General features: G+C 42.6%; 2 protein-coding genes and 1 long non-coding RNA gene across 3 annotated transcripts in view; 2 read left to right on the top strand and 1 right to left on the bottom strand.

Annotated features, from left to right (window-relative positions):
- The window catches only part of cttnbp2 (cortactin binding protein 2), a 50,342-nt gene extending 41,715 nt beyond the window's left edge, over positions 1 to 8,627 (top strand). Inside the window, exon 25 of the mRNA XM_077597524.1 lies at positions 8,299 to 8,627. The gene's annotated coding sequence lies outside the window, so the exon portion shown is untranslated. The remainder of the gene's footprint in view (positions 1 to 8,298) is intronic.
- The window catches only part of cftr (CF transmembrane conductance regulator), a 25,517-nt gene extending 5,001 nt beyond the window's left edge, over positions 1 to 20,516 (bottom strand). Inside the window, exons 1-20 of the mRNA XM_077597522.1 lie at positions 20,309 to 20,516; positions 19,116 to 19,226; positions 15,738 to 15,849; positions 15,432 to 15,647; positions 14,031 to 14,120; positions 12,122 to 12,285; positions 10,536 to 10,661; positions 10,211 to 10,457; positions 10,037 to 10,129; positions 8,945 to 9,115; positions 8,247 to 8,438; positions 5,007 to 5,101; positions 4,371 to 4,457; positions 3,544 to 4,303; positions 3,348 to 3,476; positions 3,234 to 3,271; positions 2,143 to 2,429; positions 1,992 to 2,071; positions 1,721 to 1,871; positions 275 to 502 (exon numbers count right to left, since the gene is read on the bottom strand). Coding sequence (XP_077453648.1) covers positions 275 to 502; positions 1,721 to 1,871; positions 1,992 to 2,071; positions 2,143 to 2,429; positions 3,234 to 3,271; positions 3,348 to 3,476; positions 3,544 to 4,303; positions 4,371 to 4,457; positions 5,007 to 5,101; positions 8,247 to 8,438; positions 8,945 to 9,115; positions 10,037 to 10,129; positions 10,211 to 10,457; positions 10,536 to 10,661; positions 12,122 to 12,285; positions 14,031 to 14,120; positions 15,432 to 15,647; positions 15,738 to 15,849; positions 19,116 to 19,226; positions 20,309 to 20,361 — 3,430 coding nt within the window. The 5' untranslated portion in view covers positions 20,362 to 20,516. The remainder of the gene's footprint in view (positions 1 to 274; positions 503 to 1,720; positions 1,872 to 1,991; positions 2,072 to 2,142; positions 2,430 to 3,233; positions 3,272 to 3,347; positions 3,477 to 3,543; positions 4,304 to 4,370; positions 4,458 to 5,006; positions 5,102 to 8,246; positions 8,439 to 8,944; positions 9,116 to 10,036; positions 10,130 to 10,210; positions 10,458 to 10,535; positions 10,662 to 12,121; positions 12,286 to 14,030; positions 14,121 to 15,431; positions 15,648 to 15,737; positions 15,850 to 19,115; positions 19,227 to 20,308) is intronic.
- Positions 8,653 to 19,069, top strand: LOC144071984 (uncharacterized). The gene is made up of 6 exons (XR_013299784.1): positions 8,653 to 9,034; positions 10,020 to 10,619; positions 12,016 to 12,053; positions 12,148 to 12,291; positions 15,442 to 16,196; positions 17,513 to 19,069. It is a non-coding gene; the product is annotated as an uncharacterized LOC144071984 (long non-coding RNA).
- Positions 20,517 to 20,973: the final 457 nt, after the last annotated feature.

Here is a 20,973-nt window from a genome sequence, read left to right as displayed (position 1 = left end):
CCCAGTGGAAATGTTCTTTGAGGACATTAAAAGAACAGGATTACATCTGATTGCTGTATTTGTCACTCCAAAAAATGATGAGTGAATCCAGGGTACGACTTATATGCGCACAAATTAGACTTGACATGCACGAAACGCCATAACGCAAGACAATGCGGCCGATGCCGATAAACAGATGAAACTCTTAAAAAAGAACATTGACCAAAAAAATAACCGTCTCTTGCATAAAACGACGACACATATTTTAGCGGTAGAAGAGTAGGGATGTACTCACGGTTGGTGCCGACGGCGATGAAGGCGGCGGCGGTGAAAAAGAGCACAAAGATGACGTCGCAGCGGAAAAGGAACCAGCGAAGCGTGGCCAGGTAGTGAAACCAGGCGGCCGTGTGCGTGTTGAGCGCCTTGTGGAAGAGCATTTCAAAGTAGGTCTGGCGTCCAAAGGCCCGAATGGTCCACAGGCCCCTCAGCGAGATGATCACGTGCGAGAAGATGCTGCTGCGAGCTGCAAGGCCAAGCACAGAAAAAGGAAAACGCTGGACACTTCGGACATATTGGATGACCCAAGCGTAATCCCTAAAAAAAAAAAAAAACAAGAATAAAACCCGGAGAGCGCCACGCCAGCAAATGAGGAGTTGATGGATGTTCTTCATCTGAGCCAGCACACGCCCACCAATGCCAGGATGGGGATGGAGGAAATCCCAATCCGTGGCGGCCCATCCCGACCCGTTCCGTCCCGTCCCGTCCCGTCCCGGCGCCCCTCGTCGCTCTTCAACAATCTCATAGCAGACGAGTAGGAAGTCCAAAAAGCACCAAATGCTAAATGGGTCAGGAGCACTAATTTTACCCTCCATAACGACAAAATCCGCCTCCTTTTGAGCACACAGTTGACTTGATGTGACTTTTCTCCTTGGACCAATCCACGAGCAAGTTCTTCCTTCCCATCAGCCCCAATGCCACTTCCTCTGCTCCCTGGCATTTAAAATGGGAGACGCCTTTGGGGAAAAAAACTCCAGTCCAAGTTCAAGCACTCTAATGCAGCGTGAACGGACGTTTGGTCGCCGGACTTTTGGTCGCCGGACTTTTGGTCGCCGGACGTTTGGTCGCCGGACTTTTGGTCGCCGGACTTTTGGTCGCCGGACTTTTGGTCGCCGGACGTTTGGTCGCCAGACATTAGGTCGCCCGGACCCAAACGTGTGGCGACCAAACGTCTGGCGACCAAAAGTCCGGCGACAAAACAAGGTAAAACAAGACGGTCTACGCATGAATAAAAGCCAACAATGGCCATGAGCAGTTTCACTGAGCCGACGTATAAGAGTTTGTATGTACATGCGCTGTCCCTTTAAGAAGAGACGTCAGTTCAGTCAGGGTCTTAACAAGTTCTCCAACAAAAAACAATAAAAGTCAGGGAAATTTTGAGCTTTTCTTTAGCCTAATAATTAATAGGGCATTAAGTATGACTAAATAATAATTCGCAGTTTGTATTTAGGGAATTTGAGCAACAATTTTAAATGGTAATTATCAATAACCTTCCGGGCGACCAAACGTCCGTTCGACCAAACGTCCAGTCACGTTGCACTTCCTATTTAAAACCAGGAGGTGAAAATTGTGAATCAGGGGGCGGCTTATACGTGAGAAATTGTCAAATGCAACCATTTGAAGGCCATTTTAAGGGTGTGGCTTATACTCGGAAAAGGCTTATATGCGAGTAAATGCGGGTTACCTTCGGCTTCCAGCAACTTGAGTTGCTGCCCCGTCCTCAGGAAGTACTTTCGAAGGACGACGAAGATGACGGCCAGCGGGATGGCGGCGATGAAGATGTAGGGGCGGATGATGGACACTGTGAAGATGGCGCCCAAGACGATCACTGACAGCTAGCGCCGTGGGAATGAACGTTTTAATGGACACGGCGGCTCTATTCACGCACTCGGACATTTTGACCCGTTCGGTCATTTAGCGCCACGCCACGGCTCGCCAACGCCGGCCACTTTTACCTGTATGAGATCGAAGAGGACCAGAGGCAGCATGTCGTCGATGGTGGCCATGTCCTTGGTGAATCTGTTCATGATGCGGCCTGGCGCCACAAGGACGAAAGACCAATTAACGTCCGCCGCCGTCGTGTCTCCATTTTCAGGGTGCGCTCACCCGTCTTCATGGTGTTGAGCAGCGCCATGGGGGCCCGCAGAACCGAACTTAGCATCTGCTCGTGCAAGCGCTTGGAGACGGTCAGCAGCGTGTGAACCAACGGCAGTCCGCGGAAGAAGCCCAGGGCCAGGACGCTCTCCGAGGTGGCCACGTAGATGTAGATGATGTAGTAGGCGCTGGTGGGCGTCACGATCACCGCCAGGTGGGTGGCCGGCGACGAGGCGTTGGGGTGCTGTTCGTCGATGTAATTGGGCGAGCTGGGGTTGGCGCTGTCCCTCCAGATTTTGCTGTAGGGGGAGACAATCGTAGCTAGGCTTGGGCAATTTTGAGATTTCGACCAGCTAGCCTAGCGTGTCAAGTCTAATTTGTGCGCATATAAGCCATACCCTCAATTCAGTCATCATTTTTTTTCTTTAATGTCATTCAAAATACATTTTTTTAAGCGTTTTATCTGTTTATCTTTTCACTATTTTGAAATAATTGATCGTATCGGCCGTATGGTCTTGCGTTATGGCGTTTCGTGCATGTCAAGTCTAATTTGTGCGCATATAAGCCATACCCTCAATTCAGTCATCATTTTTTTTTCTTGAATGTCATTCATAGATGTCAAAATACATTTTTTAAGCGTTTTATCTGTTTATCGTTTCTCTATTTTGAAATAAATGACCGCATTGGCCTTATCGTCTTGCGTTATGGCGTTTCGTGCATGTCAAGTCTAATTTGTGCGCATATAAGCCATACCCTCAATTCAGTCATCATTTTTTTTTCTTGAATGTCATTCATAGACGTCAAAATACATTTTTTAAAGCGTTTTATCTATTTATCGTTTCTCTATTTTGAAATAAATGACCGCATCGGCCTTATCGTCTTGCGTTATGGCGTTTCGTGCATGTCAAGTCTAATTTGTGCGCATATAAGCCATACCCTCAATTCAGTCATCATTTTTTGGCGACAAATACGGCCTATATGCGAGAAAAAACTGTACGTTCCGAACCGATAGCCAAAGTCAAGCGATGGTTTCGGCGGGCCACACGAAATGACGTCGTGGCGATTGAGGTGGGATCAGGTTCTTCCTCCTTGGCAAGACTTACTCGGTGATCAGGTAGATGCCGATGACCGAACCGCCGACCTGAAGTCAGGAAACAAAAGAGAAATGTAAAAACAGCAAACGCTCCGACCGAAGAACAGATCGGAAAAACCATCACCTCCACCACGAAGACCAAGAAGATGAAAACAAGGACGTAGACCAAACTCTTGTTGGTGGTGACGTAGCGCAGGTACGTGCTCCACGACGTGGTCTCGAAGGCGTTGTCGCGCTCGTCGGCGAAACATTGCTGTCGGGGCAAGAGACGATCGGTCGCCATCTTGTGTCGGATCGGCTTCGGATGGACGCACGCTAACCTCCATGTCTTCTTCGTCCACTTCCTCGCTGATGTCGTAGACGCTGTCTTTGGACAAACGCCGCGCGTAGATGTCCAGGTCGGACGGAAGGTCAACGTGGGGCGGCGCCACGGAGAGTTTCTTCAGGAAGGACGTCTGCACGGGCGGGTGGTGGCACTCGTGGGCGGGGCCCGTGATGAACGCCAGCACGGATTGCCGCCGCTGCCCGCTCAGGTGGGGCAAGCCGTGGTGGTACACGTTCCCCCGGGGGAGCACCTCCTCCACCTGCTCGTCTTCGGGTACCACCGAGAACTTTCTCTCCGAGAGCTCGGCGTCCTCGGCGTTGGAGGACGGCGCCCCGTTGGCGTTCTGCTGTCCGATGAAGGAGAACTTGCGGGCGGCGGCCAGCGGGTTGAGGATGAGCGACTGCTTGCGTTTCTCCGGGTGACCCTCGTTGACCACGGCGGCGGGGGGAGGAGGCCGCGAGGACCGCCGCCCGGGCTCGGCTCCGCCCCACGGGGCGACGCCCTCGTCCACCGAGACCCGGCGCAGGGTTTCGGTGAGGAGGGAACCGCGGCGCTCGGCGTTGACGTTGTCGTAGGCCTCCATGCCCAGCAGCAGCGAGCTGAAGTCGGGCCGTTGCGCCTGAAGTTGGCAGAAGGTGCCGTAGAAGAAGCAGTCGCCGTTGTGGAGAAGCAGGATCTGGTCGGCGCGTTTCAGGTGTTCCAGCTTGCTGGTCACCACGATGCGGCTTTTGGAAGACATCAGCTCGCACACGCACCTGACGGATAAATAGAGTCATTGGTAGACAATTGGATGGGCCAATGGGATGGGCCGAAATGGTTTACTTCTCAAAGATCTCCTTCTCCGTCACAATGTCCAAATGCGTGAAAGGTGCGTCCAGCAGGTAGAGGTCGGCGTCTTTGTACACCGCCCTTCGGCGAGAGGAACCGAGGTTAGCTAGGTGCTAGCGGAAGGACTGTTCCAAAAACAGGCTTAGGGGTGAGCTACGAGCGATTGGCGCTTCGTCTCCTGGTGCCTTGCGATTGGCTGGCCACCATTTCAGGGTAGAATAAGCGCCAGCATTTTGTGTGGGAAATATTTTGTTCGACATAAATTCATCTAAAAATCCAATGGGACGAATACCGTATTGGCCCGAATATAAGACGATGTTTTTTTTTGCATTTAAATAAGAAAGTGCTGGTTGTCTTAAATTTGGCCTGTAGACATTTTATCCAATCACAACGTGGGGTGGCACCAGATATCTCTAAAGCCAACGCTGAAGACTTCGATGGTGAATGCAGTGATTGCAATTTTGTTGTTATATCACAGTAGATTGTTTTTTTTTTTCAAAAGGGTCTTGGAAAAGAGAAAGGTCGTCTTATATTCTGGCCAATATGGAAAGAGGGTGCCATTTTTTTTGGCTATTTTGTTTGGCTTCTATTTACACATCCAAAAAGATGATTAGTAAATGAGTGCGATACCTGGCCAATCCGAGGCGGGCCCTCTGGCCGCCGCTGAGCGTCACGCCTCCTTCGCCCAGCAGCGTCTTGTCTTTTTCGGGCAGCAAGGCAAAGTCCTGCGCGGGCAAAGCACACGGGCGCCATGTCAGCGTTGAAAATCAAAGCGAAAGCGCCAACCGAGCGTTTTTTTTATCCAAGTGCCAGACATTTTGTTCAAAGTTTATCAGCGCATTGTGATAGCGCTGGAATGAAAACAACACCGAGATGTGAGCATGCTCAAAAAATTCATGAGTCAAATATCATGCAGGATAATGCATCAAAATACAGGATGTGTACACATCTACATTATTTCCAACAAACAGGATAGAAATATCTATTTATTTTAAAATAAATTGATATTAAAAAAAACATTTTTAAAAAGGCCAGCAGCAGAAAGTTGATCTTTTGTGATAAACATTCTGCTGCTGGCCTTTTTAAAAATGTTATATATATTTTTTGAAATAGCTATTTATTTTAAAATAAAATAAAAATTAAATGTTCTATATATTTTTTTAAATATCTATTTATTTTAATATAAAAAAATAAAAATGTTATATATATTTTTTTAAACATCTATTTCTTTTAAAATAAAAAATCTTAAAATGTTATATATACATTTTTTAAATATCTATTTATTTTAAAATAAAAAAAATAAAAATGTTATATATTTTTAAAAAAGCTATTTTAAAATAAAAAAAATAAAAATGTTATATATATATAATGTCTATTTATTCTAAGATAAAAAAATAAAAAACATTCTATATATTTTTTAAAAATATCTATTTATTTTAAAATAAAAAATGTTAAAATGTTATATACACATTTTTTAAATATCTATTTATTTAAAAAAAATAAAAATGTTATGTATATATTTTTTTAAATAGCTATTTATTTTAAAATAAATAGATATTTAAAAATATATATAACATTTTTAAAAATGTTATATATTTATTATTAAAAATGTCTATGTATTTTTAATGATTCATTCCACAGATTTACACAAATTTACCCATGAACCTTTGTTCCTACTCCAAGAAAACAAACATAAGAGGAGGGTTAATGGTACATTCAGTTATGTACAGTCAGATTTTTTTTTACGAGCTAGTAGTCAAAAACACACTAGCACGCAAATTACCAGGAAGCACAGAGGGGGTGGGGTCACAAGGTCATACATCACCGATGACGATATTATGGTTAAAATTTCCTACCTTTTTGAAGCGGGACTTCCATTGGTAATGCATGAGGAATCAAGTTAAACGCAGGTTTAAATAGCTGCTAATCACACTTGTCTCGTACAAACAACATATGTGGCTCTTCGCTAACCTGGGAGCTAAAATATGGATTTAAACCATTGGTGACAGAGCCGAGTCCCGAATGGACCAATAGGAGCGTCACATCGACACTACCTCCAACTTCAATGATCTTTTTCTTTTTATTAGACTTTTCTGCATGCATATTTTCATTGATTGGCAACTAAGTAACAGTGTTGTCAAAAGAATTGTACTTTAAAAGTGGAAAAAAGGAAAAAAAATCCAATTTTTACTCTTAATTTCAGATTATGGCTCTCTAGGAATAAAATTTGAAAATAGGAATTGTTTATGGCTCTGTGTCAAAAAGGTAAATATTTGATATTTAACATGAAATATCCATCTTTGGTCGTTTTAGTCAAATACCACATAAATGTCCTTTTCGCTTGAGTTTCACCATTTCATTTGTCGATATTTAGCGTCGCTTTAGAGGTCACCTGCAGACCACTGAAGGCCCTCGTGCCACACTTTGAGCAGCCCTCCCTCGTCTGGGTGAAAATGTAAGCCAATTTCGCCTCGTCCATCAAAACAAACTCCCACGGAACAGTTTGGGGAGGCACGTGCGTCGCCGCTGAAGTTTCAGCTAGCTCGGATCGTTAGCGGCTCGCTAAGTTTGGCCGCGTTACCCGTCACACCCCCTTTTTTTTCTGTCGCGTTGACCCAGTCCACACGTGGCGAGATGGCCGCATGTGGACAGTGCACACGGCGCTTGTTTGCTGTGGCAACAACGCGTGTTTGGGAGCAAAACATCTTTAAAGTGCGCCCACATGGCGTGTGTCACTACTGTTGAAAATCCCAATTGACGAACTTAAAGTTCAATCAAAACAAACGGCAAAGTGACTTTCTCAAACTCAAGCCGTTATGAAGCATCATCACGGAAATGACTGGAACGGACACAACTGGTTTGTGTCTCCCGTCCCGTCCTATTATGGACCAACCACCAGCTCACGTTACATCACGCTGCGTTTCCGTGGCAACAGAGTGGAGGTTATTCCACCGAGGGCTCTTCACTCAGCACTCACGCTTATGAGAATTGGCGTGTGTGTGTGTATGAGTGTGTGTGTGTGTGTGTGACAATTTGATGTAGCAGAAGGTGTTTGGAGGCTGGTTTCGAGGAGAAACCTGGAGAAAGTTTGACCTTTCTTAAGCCATAGTGACAGCTAACTCCATTCAACGGAATGCCTCATTATACGAGTACAGTGAGATTTAAAGGCTGGCTGTAAAGTACGGGGTCAGGCAAAATCATGGGATACATTTGTAGCTTGAATAACATGCAAAATTGTATATGGAACGGTGGCAGATTTGGCTATTTGGGCGCCGTACTTCTTACAAGAAGACAACGTTACGGTGATTGTGATATTGTCAGACGTCAGTGACTTTTCTCGGATCAAAATGGAATATGGGCCACCGTATGGACCTTTTTTTTGGGTACCTTCACTCAGAGGTCTTCAGTAATTCCTCAAATATCACGCAAGGGTGTCAGACTCGGTTGGTTCGCGGGCTGCTTTAACGTCAACTTGATTTCACGTGGGCCGGACCATTTTAGATAGAATATTTAGATTTTTATAAATGGATTAAAAGAACTGGATTAAAAGCCCTGAATATTCAGTTTTTTTATAGATCTAAAACAATGTTTATTTGAGCTTTTTTCATATATTTTTTTAGATTTTACTAAATGATTTTTGAACTAAAAACACAGAAAAAAATGATTAAAAAATGACTTATTGATTTAAAAGGGGGAAAATCAGGAAATTTAATATACATATATACTCTTCATTTTAATTTGATCATAAAACAGAAAGTCGCTAAAATTTATATAATTGAATTTCTGCTGTGTTTTCCTCTATTGGACTGTTTCACACCGGTAAATGAACACCTGTCGTAAAAAAAGCCAAGTTTGTGGTCTGGTACTTACCTCCTCCAGTTGGCAGGCCTTGATGACCGAGGCGTATCGGTATTCGTCGTAGGTGAGTCCGAAGAGGATGTTGTCGCGGATGGTGCCCGGCATGATCCAGGAGGTCTGCGAGGAGAAGGACACGCGACCGCTGTGCCGGATTTTGCCCTCCGACGGCATCAGTTCTCCTAAGATCATCATCAGGAGGGAGCTCTGCGGGAAAGACCGGGAGTGACGTGGGGTGAGCGCTCGTGGGAATGGCGCCCGGACCCAAACAACTGACGACCAAACGTCCGGCGACCAAACGTCCGGCGACCAAACGTCCGGCGACCAAACGTCCGGCGACCAAACGTCCGGCGACCAAACGTCCGGCGACCAAACGTCCGGCGACCAAACGTCCGGCGACCAAACGTCCGGCGACCAAACGTCCGGCGACCAAACGTCCGGCGACCAAACGTCCGGCGACCAAACGTCCGGCGACCAAACGTCCGGCGACCAAACGTCCGGGCGACCAAACGTCCGGGCGACCAAACGTCCGGGCGACCAAACGTCCGGGCGACCAAACGTCCGGGCGACCAAACGTCCGGGCGACCAAACGTCCGGGCGACCAAACGTCCGGGCGACCAAACGTCCGGGCGACCAAACGTCCGGGCGACCAAACGTCCGGGCGACCAAACGTCCGAGTACCGCAGGCTGCGACCGTGGGAATGGCGGCTGACCTTTCCGGAGCCCGTGGATCCGGCCACCGCCAACATCTTTCCTTTCTCCAGGTAGAGGCTGACGTTCTTCAACACGGGCGTCACGTAAAGGTTGGTGAAGAAGAGGCCGCCGTTGGCGTGGCCGCTCTCTTTGTTTTCCTGTTTGATTTTCTCAAACAGCTCCACGATGCCCTACACACGCACACACACAAACACACACACATTGGCGGTAATAATGGACAGTTGAAGTGAGCATTTCGCTGGGGTTTGAATCTGGGTTCTTGTTGGGCATGAGTTTTTAAAAAAATGTTTTTTTACAACATCCTAAAACCAGGGCAAACTCACAATTCTGGGGTCGTGGGTTCGATCCTAGGTCGGACTACCTGTGTGGAGTTTGCATGTTCTCCTCGGGCTTGTGTGGGTTTTCTCCAGGTACTCCGGTTTCCTCCCACAACTCAAAAACATGCATGCTAGGCTAGCTGGTCCAACACTAAATTGCCTAAGCCTAGCTATGATTGGCCAACACCCCCTCGGCTGGGTACCGATTCAGGGTATCCCCCGGGATTGGTTTATTTGAGCTTTTTTTTATATATTTTTAGATTTTACAAAATAATTTTAGAACTAAAAACACAGAAAAAATGGATTAAAAAATTAAAATTATTGATTTAAAAGGGGGCAAATCAGGAAAATTGATATACATCCATACTCTTCATTTGAATTTGATCCTAAAACAGAAAGTCGGCACTCATGATTTACTTTTTCGGACCGCGTAAAATGATGTGGCGGGCCAGATTTGGCCCCTGGGCCGCCACTTTGACACCTGTGCTCTATATTTTGCCCTTTGTAAGCTATTTTTAATGCTTTGAATGCGGAAAAATGCACTTTAGTGATTATTTTCCTGGAGTGATGACCCATAAGTTCCTTCAGATCTTTCCCATTAACTGGTGACCAATCATTGGCGACCTGCTGTGACTGCTATTGTTTGGATTAGCGACAGACCATCATTTACATGATTTTTTTTTGGCAAAAATGGAAATCTTATTTTATCTGTGATATGGCCATTTGTTTTTATGATGACTTATTCATTTTTTTGTAGACCACGGCCATCCCTACCTCATCCCATGAAGCGGAGACGTTGATGAGTTCCAACTCGGTGGTGGTCAAGTTGTACTCCAGAACGCGGTACTCTTCCTTCAACAAGAAATCCTAAAAAGGACACCCCCGATCAGTCGGGGGAGGGGGCGTCATCTCCAAACCCGAGTAGTAGCCACCCTGGGACCAGCCCACCTCGATCTTGTTGACCAGGGCCATCGTGTCGTACCACATCTGGATAGACCCGGGCAGCTGGCGCGTCAGCGTCATGCGCAGAACCATGCAGTAGGACGCCGTGGTGAAGATGCGGCGGAGGATGATGCCCGTGCCCAGCGCGTGCGGCACGATGGCCGACACGATCACCAAGATGGCCGAGAAGAAGTAGGCGGCGCTGTAGAAGTAACGCAAGGAGCCGATCTTCCTGGTCAGCTTCACCTCGTCCCTGGAAGGAGGGAATGGTGGACGACCTGAGCGGCCATTTTCTTTTATTTTTCCTTCTTCTTTACTTTTGCCTCCTTACTGTCGGATGTTCTTGATGATGGTCTCCATGACTTCCTCCCAGCCGTACGCCTTGACCGAATGGATGTTCTCCACGATCTCGGAGGTGAGCGCCAGACGCCGATTGATCATGCCCGCTCGCTTCGCCCTTTTGAAAACAATCGCACGCGGTCAAACACAGGCTATATATTAATTAAAAAAGGATATATGGGTAAATATTCACGTGAAGATGATGGCAGATTCTCTTTTATAATGTTTTTATTTGATTATTCAGCCCCATGGCCCAAAAACATGCATGCTAGGCTAGCTGTTTGACGACTCTAAATAGCCTAACACACAGGTGTCAAAGTGGCGGCCCGGGGGCCAAATCTGGCCCGCCGCATCATTTTGTGTTGCCCGGGAAAGTCAATCATGAGTGCCGACTTTCTGTTTTAGGATCAAATTCAAATGAAGAGTATAGATGTATGTTAAATTTCCTGATTTTCCCCCTTTTAAATCCATAATTGTCATTTTTAATCCATTTTTTCTGTTTTTAATTCAAAAATCATTTTGTAAAATCTAAAAATATATTTAAAATAGCTAAAATAAACATTGTTTTAGATCTATAAAAAAAACTGAATATTCAGGGCTTTTAATCCAGTTCTTTTAATCCATTTTTTCTGTGTTTTTAGTTCAAAAATCATTTTGTAAAATCAAAAATATATAACAAAAAGCTCAAATAAACATAGTTTGTACATAGATGTATATTAAATTTCCTGATTTCCCCCCTTTTAAATCAATAATTGTCATTTTTTTAATCCATTTTTTCTGTTTTTAATTCAAAAATCATTTTGTAAAATCTAAAAATATATTTTAAAAAAAGCTAAAATAAACATTGTTTTAGATCTATAAAAAAGTGAATATTCAGGGCTTTTAATCCAGTTCTTTTAATACATTTATAATTTTTTTTTAGATATTATATCTAAAATGGTCCGGCCCACGTGAAATCGAGTTGACGTAAACGCGGCCCGCGAACCAACTCGAGTCTGACTCCCTTGGTCTAACCCTAGCTATGATTGGTTGTCTTTTGTCTCCTCGTGCCCCGTGATTGGCCGGCCACCCATTGTCCATACTCGGCTGGGATAGGCTCCAGCACCCTTGTGAGGATAAATGGGCCGTAAAATGAATAATTATTCAGAGAGGCATGCAAAAATGTCTTTTTCCGCCTCTAAGAAAATGCTTTTAATTTCCAGCACGTGCACACACATCCGCTAGGGGGTGCTATGGCAGTTGCACTTTTGCCTTACTCGTGTATTACACGCTACCACGATTTTTTGGGGGAATCCGTTTCTAAAAATGGCAATTAAATTGGAACTTTCTGATCATTCCAGAGATTGGGGAGGCCGTACGTACAAATTAAGTCGTTAATTTTCTGAGGCGCTTATCCTCACAAGGTTCGCGGGGACGCTGGAGCCTATCACGGCCCACAAAATTTGAAATGATGTTTTGTTGTTTATTTTCAGAGAGCTTCAAGTCATGTTATAAACCAAAGAGAATACCGGTATGTTTACGACAGGCGAGTAAACAAAAAAAAGGGTTGTTTTTGATTATCTTTTTTTTTTTCCTCACCTATGCGGTCCCATCTTCTGAGCCAGGCAAGCCTGGACGATGCCGAGCAGCGTGAGGGACGCCAGCGCGCAGAAGCCGTACACCTCGATCAGTTCCCAGATCAAACCCACGCACAGGATGCACTGCAGAGGCGTGATCCACACAAAGTGCGCCAAGGCCAGGCTCTACAAGTACATGCACACACACACACGCACACACAAAGTACGTACATCAACGTAATCCCAAAAACTTGTTTTGTCACGCTAAAATGTGGGTTTAAATGAAAAAAAAATGAACACTGTATATTAATCAGGCTTTTTGTCGAGTCAATGATGATGACAGAGCCTATGTCCAATTGTTATTGTTATTGTTATTTTTATTTTTATTATTATTTATTTTTATTATTATTGTTATCATTATTATTATTATTATTATTATTATTATTTTTATTATTTTTATTATTATTATTATTATTATTATGTGAGACAAATGTTATTTTAACGTCACTGATTCCCAAAAACTTCTTTTCCAAAGCCATTTAAAAAAATATATATTTTATGTATAACGCACATTTTGGTTTAATGAGCCAAAAATATATGGAAATTTTTCGTGTATTTACACCACAAAAATATTTGTAATAATAGTGCTTTATCGTCATAAACCAATCTGTCGATCCCTTCGTTTAGAAAAGTAGAGTTTCATAATATTAGGATTAATAATAAAGCACGATAACAACATATTGTCATACAAAACCCAAAAATAGTTTCCTTTTTCCTAATTGGAATTGCATGAAATTAGCTTTTACAAAAAATGTCATCATTTTTATATATATGTGTGTATATATATATATATATATATATAAATGTATATGTATGTATGTATATATGTATATGTATGTATATGTATGTATATCTATGTATATCTATGTATATGTATGTATATGTATGTATATGTATGTATATGTATGTATATGTATGTATATGTATGTATATGTATATATATATGTATATATATGTATATATATGTATATATATGTATATATATGTATATATATGTATATATGTGTATATGTGTGTATATATGTGTATATATGTGTATATGTGTATATATGTGTATATATGTGTATATATGTGTATGTATATGTATATGTGTATATATATGTATATATGTATGTATATGTATATATATGTATATATATATATGTATATATGTGTATATATATGTATATATAAATATAAAACTACACTCCTGGATAATCATTCAAATCTTGTACCATAATTGCTTATTTTTTCCTCATAGTCTCAAATTTGGCGTGGCAAAAACAAGCCCAAAAAATGCTGGTCTTTCCCACGGGACCACTATGGTCGCCCCTCCCCCTTCCCCTCCCCCCATTCTCCCCCATCCCACAAGGCACATTGAAGTGAGACGCTAATTGCGAGTCGGCAAGTGTCGGAGCGCTTTGACATTCTACGTGTCCCCGAGAGCGCGGGCGGCCACGGCGCGACGTAACATCAGCGCCGCGTGCGCGTTTACGACACCTTTTATCTCCCACGCCAAATAGCGCCGAGTGCTCCTTTCGAGTCACCATATTACCATATTTTTCGGACTATAAGTCAACACCTCAGTATAAGATTTTTGGAGGTCAATTTTATATTTGAACAAAAACGCATTAAAGAAATAATAGTAAAATGAAAAATATTGCGCATCTGTGAACACAACAGTTTTTCAGATAACTGTAATCTAAAAATAAAAAAAGAACATAACATAACAGGCTGTCATGCTCAGAAAGGAAATTAATAAAACACATAAGTCGCACTTATTAGTCACAGGCCCAGCCAAACTATGGGGAAAAAAATGCGCCACTAATAGTCCGGACAATACGGTAGTTCAGAACGAGTGTATGGTTTCTGGTTTACAGTGGTGGGCTTACCTCGTCCAGCTTGTTAAGGTGGGCCGACATGAGACTCACCAGTTGACCCGTGCTAATTTTGTCCAACACCCGGCTGGACAGCTTCAGGGTCTGCACCAAAAAATAATAATAATAAAATCAGAGGAAAATGTGTTTATCATCCAGGTGGTCTTATTCCGACGAGAATCGTGACATGCTGCTGACTACCGTATTTTCTTGCATATTAGCCGCCCATGTGTATAAGCCGCACCCTTAAAATTGCCTTAAAATGGTTGAATTTTACAATTTCCCTCGTATAAGCCGCACCTTGATTCACGATTTTCACCAACATATTCATGGTTTTAATTTAGTGTTCGACCAGCTAGCCTAGCGCGCATGTTTTTGGGATGTGGGCAAAAACCAAAGTACCTGGAGAAAACCTGCGCAAGTCCAGGGAGAACATGCAAACTGGGATCGAACCCAGGCCCCCTGAATTATGAGGCCGAAGAGCTAACATCTTAACCCTCCCATAGGAGACGGGTTGTAGGCTTTAATCGCTGTATTTTCTCGCATATTAGCCGTTTTCGCGTATAAGCTGTAGCCTTAAAATGGCCTTAAAATGGTTGAATTTGACAATTTCCCTCGTATAAGCCCCCCCCCTGATTCACCATTTCCTCCTCCATATTCATGGTTTTAATAGGGTGTACAAATGTGTTACTTTGAAGGGAAAAATCTGAAGAAAAACCATCGCACGTGCTATTTCTGAGATACTGTATCAATCAAAATTCCGAAAGGGTGTTGCCTGCACGTAGACAAATTCAAAAAGGAAGTCACGTGACCAGTACGACCAGGAAGTGTGTCGGTAGCGCTCTAGTGAGTTATTTTTTTCATGTTTTATGCAAGATATATATATATATATATATATATACACACATATACATATATATATATATATATATATATATATATATATATATATATATATATATATATATATATATATATATATATATACACACATACATACATATATACATATATATATATATATATATATATACACACACATATATACACATACATATATATATATATATATATATATATATATATATATATATATATATATATATATATATATATATATATATATATATATATATATATATATATATATATATATATATTCTTGAATTTCATTCCTAGACCTCAAAATGAATGTTGTTAAGCGTTTCATCTGTTTATCTTTTCTCTATTTTGAAATAAATGACCCTATCGGTCGCATTGTCTTGCATTGAGGCGTTTTGTGAATATGAAGTGTAATTTTTTGCGCATATAAGCCGTACCCTGGATTCAGTCATCATTTTTTGGAGTGACAAATACGTGCGAGAAAATAGGCTACTTTAAAATGTCTGGATTTGGCGCGGAGACGAAGCTTCTTACCTTCTTGTAGATGAGGCTGAAGAGCGCAATCCGGATCTGCATGCCCAGGTGATGCAGTCCGAAAATGGCCGGCTGCAAGAGCAGGAAGCGGGCGGTGAACAGCAAGCACAGGCCCAGGGCCAGGAAGTAACCCTGACCGCGTTCGGGGGCGTGGAAAGGGTCGAAGGAGGCGATGATGCGGCCCAGGAGTTGAGGTTGCACCGTCTTGGATGCTTCCTGATGGGGGGACAGGATGGACGGACCCATTCACCACGACCTGGTTGGTCCTCAAATGGCGAGATGAGCAAAAGGGCGGCCGCCACTCACCCCGAGGTAGAGGAGGATCCCGAAAAAGATGAAGGGGCAGATGAAGCATCGTGCCAGGGCTCGCATCAATCTGGGTTTGCTTTTAGCAGAAACCACTTCTCGGTCCCATTCTCTGCGTGGAAAGAAAGAACAATTAGCCGCGTCTCGTTAGCGTCCTTTGGTCAGTTAGCCGTGAATTTACACGCTTTTCCATCCGTTAAAGTCATTTACAACACGTTTTGTGTCCGTTAAATCATTTACAAAGATTTACAAAGACATCACACCTGATTTAAACTCATTTGAAATGGTCAATGTTAAACTTTATGAACATTTATTTGGCCACAAAAGACAAAAATATTGTTCTAGGTGTCTACAGTAATCCCTCGAATATCGCGGAAAGAAGACGAAGGACTTGGACTAAAACTCCCATGAAGCTGTTTTTTGGGGATTCATATCAAGCGGAGAGGAACTATTTTCACTGTGAGTACATTATTTAAGTATTTACATTTTTACATTATATTTAGATATTCATTCATTACAGTCTTTTAATAAGCTTATCGCTTGCATTTAATATATATACACTTTTTGATCATTATACGTGTATTTCTGTATAGGCTTGAAAACATGTACAGATGCTCCCCTACTTACGAACATACGACTTACGAACAACGGTACATACGAACATGTCTGCAAATTGCGTTTATGTCGAAAAATGTTCGTAAGTTCCATTTTGTATTTTTTTCCGAGTAGTGCTTCTTTCCGCCGCTAATACCGACGCCTGCCGCTGTGAGAGCTCACCCAGCATCTACCTTATTCTGTCCAATTCATTGCAATGCGGAAGTGCGTGAACGTATCTCCAGTGCGCAAAGAACCTTTTTCATTTGTATCATTCAATATCTCGTGCATCCATTATTGAATATGGTTGGTAAAAAGCGAAAGTCTTCTATTGAGGGAGTTGCAAGGAAGAGGCAAGCCATTTCATTTGAAACGAGTGGCAATAATAACGAAGCTTGATGCGCGTGAGAGTGGTGAGCGTTGCACGGGAATACAACTTGAATCGTTCGACCGTCAGTACCATTTATAAACATAAAGATGGAGCAGCAGGACCCAAATATTGAACGTTGCACAAAGTTTGCAAATCAATTGAATGATGCCATATAGTGCTACCGCATCATTTATGATGAAAAAAAAGAAGAAAACTGTGCAATCGTCGTTAGATCGCTTCTTTCGGCCAGTTTCTAATACATAAATCTCTCTCTCTCTCTTTCTCTATACAGTACTGTACATATTCTCTCCATTTTATTAAATGTTTTTTTTCTGTACAAACCAGTGTGTGTTACTTATACAAGCCTTAAACATACAAATGCACGTATATAAACCTTCAATATACTTATATAGGCCTTAAACATAAATTATAATACAAAATATAGCACTGAGCAACTTACGAACAAATTCAACTTATGAACAATCGCTCAGAACCTAACTCATTCGTAAGTAGGGGAGCGTCTGTATTGTGGTAGTTATAATGGGGGTGATCCTACTTTTAATGTTTTCATTTTTATTCATGTCTGGTCTACATTAACCGCGATATTCGATGCATGTGACTTGAAGAGTTTACAGTATGGCTGAACTTGAAATTTTAGGACAACCCGTTTCACTTGCTTTTGATTGAAAAAAGACAACAAAAACAGGTTAATGCTTTAAAATGTACTGCACATTTTCTTGCCTTTTCATTTCCTGTCCAGCGTCTTACTTTTGTTTTGTTTTTGTGTGTTTTTTTTGTCCTTGCCTTCCAGCTCTTTCATCAAGAGTTTTTCTTTTGCTGTGCGAGTGATGTGCGGCTTTTAATGGAAGATAAAGTTCACGTTCCCAGAAGCCTTTTTACGACGTTGCCAGCTTTAAAATAATGAAGCCAATCACTCACCGACACACTTTTCTTTTTTTTTTTTATTTAAAAGGTCGACTCTTTAGCGCTTGCTGTGTCGGGGAGTCAAGGACACACACACACACACACACACACACACACACACATACACACTGCTCTTTTATGTAACGGACTCTCCTCACAATGTCAAAAAAAAAACCAAAAATCCTACTTTTTCTATTCATTTTTAGTCAAATTTTTTGGTCGTGCTACTTATGATAAACATGGCCGCCAAAGTTCAGCTTGCTGAATTAAATTAGCTTTGGGGCCACTAAAAAATTGTACTATTATTAGCAAATTCACAGCAGAGATGATTTCATGCAAAATTGCCCAAAAAACAAACAAACAGTGGGTTCAAGTATACCCCAGAATTGAATTTCATGTCATTTTGGGGCATTTTCCAAATCTGTCAAATTGCTATCAAATATAAATGTGGCATCCTAGTGAAAATTGTGATTTTTTTATTTTTTTTGCCATTGTTTGAGTGGTTAGCGTGTCGGCCTGACGGTTCTAGGGTCGAGGGTTCAATCCCAGGTGTGTCCTCACTGTGTGGAATTTGCATGTTCTCCCCATCCTTGCGTGGGTTTTCTCCGGGTACTCCCCTTTCCTCCCAAACCCTCACAACATGCACGCTAAGCTAACTGGTTGCGCACTCTAAATTGCCTCTGCTTCTGTCTCCTCGTGCCCTGCCATTGGCTGGTCACCGATTCAGGGTCGTCCCCCGCCCTAGGCTCCAGCACCCCCCGAATCCCTTGTAAGAATAAGTGGTTTAGAAAATGAGTGAATGAATGAACATTCCAAAACCATTGCCTGCGTGGTGTTTCTCCGTTTTCCTCCCAAAAACGTGCATGCTAGGCTAATTAGTATATGCTAAATTGCCTCTATCTACGTATTATTAGTTGGTTGTCTCTTTGGGCCTTGCGATTGGCTGACCACCCATTCAGGGTGTCTCCTGCCTGGTACCCTAAGTCAGCTGGGATAGGCTCCAGCACCCCCCTGCGACTCTTGTGAGGATAAACGCTACAAAAAATAAATGAATGAATGTTTGAGGGTTTAGCTAAAAAAAAACAAGAAACTCCAATAAATCAAGTTCACAAGGTCAGACTTTAGCGAAATATGTCACGGAAGTCCTTTTTTCAAAAGAGTGCGCGGGGGAGACGGAATCGGAATGCTGGATACGCGCCGTGCTAACTCATTCGCGACCCGTGACGGAGCAGGACGTCGAAACTATTTGAATTTTACGGGCCAGCGAATGAGATCACATTTAGGAGTCACTTAACAGAGGGTGTCAGACACAAACAAAAAAAAGGTGTTTGTTTGCATCACATGCCTCAGTTTATGTCTGGGCACGTCCAAATGCCAACCCATATTTGAAATGGAGATTGAGGCAAAGCAGGTGAGACGTCCTGCCACCGTAAACAAGTGAAAAGGGCGCCCGTGGGCACCCAAAAAAATACAAAATAAAAGCCCCAAACCTTTCGAGTCTCTCCGATAGGTTCCCGGCAAGGTCGTACGAAGGTGCTTTATAAACGTCGGTGAGGTCCAACTTTTTCCGGAAGCCCTTCCGGAGCAGCGGTGAGGTCCACCTACATAAAAAAAAAAATTAAAAACATACAAATTTATCAAAGTTGTCCAGGATTTCGTAAACACAAAATATACGCCAAATTCTAAACCACATGTGTCAAAGTGGCAGCCCGGGGGCCAAATCTGGCCCGCCGCATCATTTTGTGCGGCCCGGGAATGTAAATCATGAGTGCCGACTTTCTGTTTTAGGATCAAATTAAAATGAAGAGTATAGATGTACATTAAATTTCCTGATTTCCCCCCTTTCAAATCAATAATTCTCATTTTTTAATCCATTTTTTTCTGTTTTTAGTTCAAAAATCATTTTGTAAAATCTAAAAATATATACAAAAGCTAAAATTAACATTGTTTTAGAGTGAGGTCCACCTACATTAAAAAACAAATTAAAAACATACAAAATTGTCAAAGTTGTCCAGGATTTCGTAAAATAAATACAGACACAAAATATACGCCAAATTCTAAACCACGTGTGTCAAAGTGGCGGCCCGGGGGCCAAAACTGGCCCGCCGCATCATTTTGTGCGGCCCGGGAATGTCAATCATGAGTGCGGACTTTCTGTTTTAGGATCAAATTAAAATGAAGAGTATAGATGTATGTTAAATGTTTGAAGTTACATTAAACGTTGAGTGTCTGTATATATTTATCCAAGTTAATTTAAATTTGGTTGTTCGTTTACGAGTGCATTGTTGCCGTGGATAAAGCCCCCCCGAACCCCCCCCCCCCCCCCCCCCCCGCTTCCGTGTATATGTCGTTCCCTTCCCCTCCGCGAAATGCGTCTAATTTTACTCCTATTAAACACATTATTACTATCAAACCACTCGTTATTTATTACTTTGTCAATATATGGCGAATTATAAGAAATAAAACATTTTTTTTCAATCCAATATCCTGTTTTGGTGTTTTTTTCCAGAGAGTTGGAACAAATTAATTTGTTTCCCATTCATTTCAATGGGAAACTTCCGCTCGAGTTACGAGAATCTTGTCATACGAGCTCAGTCCCGGAACGGATTAAGCTCGTATCTCGAGGTACCACTGTACTTTTGTCACTTCTATGTAGATAAAAAAAGTGTATAAAGGAACGTACCAAAAGAAAAACCTGGAGAGGAAGTTGGCATCTTCCACGGGTGACTTCTGCATCCTCAGCTGCGTCGTGTGCACCTGAGAGAGAGAGGCGAGTGGGGGGCCCCCCTCACTTTCATTTGTGGACCCCTCTTTTTTGCAGGAGACGACTTGCTTTCCCCCCCCTCCCAGACCAAAATCCGGCTCCCAGCGGTGCGAGACCACCACCAGGAAAGTGTTCGACGCGTCCGAGATCGATGCAGCTTCCACGGGGTGAACGGACTGACTTCTGGGTGCGTGTGAGGAGCGCGTGGAGGAGGAGGCCATCCTTTATGTGCGCGCGCACGACACACACACACATTCACACACACACGTACACACACTCCTCATCTCCAAGCGCCAATCATCGGCAGGGACAACACTTATCTGTGGAACAACAACAAACACAAAAAAATGTGTTGAAAAAAATTGTTATCTCCGTTTTAGGAGAGATGATTAAGCATTCCATTCCACAGAAGTACACAGAAAAAGTTAGTCAAGTCACTTAAGTTTGTTTTTAAACTCATTAGAAAATTACAGGCACTAACAATGACATTGAACTAATAGTAGTCTTGAATTGTGGCCATTAAAAATTAATCAAACAATTAAAAGTAGTATAGTTTGGGTTGTGAGTCTTTTTGCTGGTTGAGG

The sequence above is a fragment of the Stigmatopora argus genome, chromosome 3 (genome assembly GCF_051989625.1).
Source record: "Stigmatopora argus isolate UIUO_Sarg chromosome 3, RoL_Sarg_1.0, whole genome shotgun sequence".
In the NCBI taxonomy this organism is placed as follows: Eukaryota; Metazoa; Chordata; class Actinopteri; order Syngnathiformes; family Syngnathidae; genus Stigmatopora; species Stigmatopora argus.
Note: the sequence above shows the minus strand (reverse complement) of the source record. Positions and strands in the feature narration are given on the sequence as shown.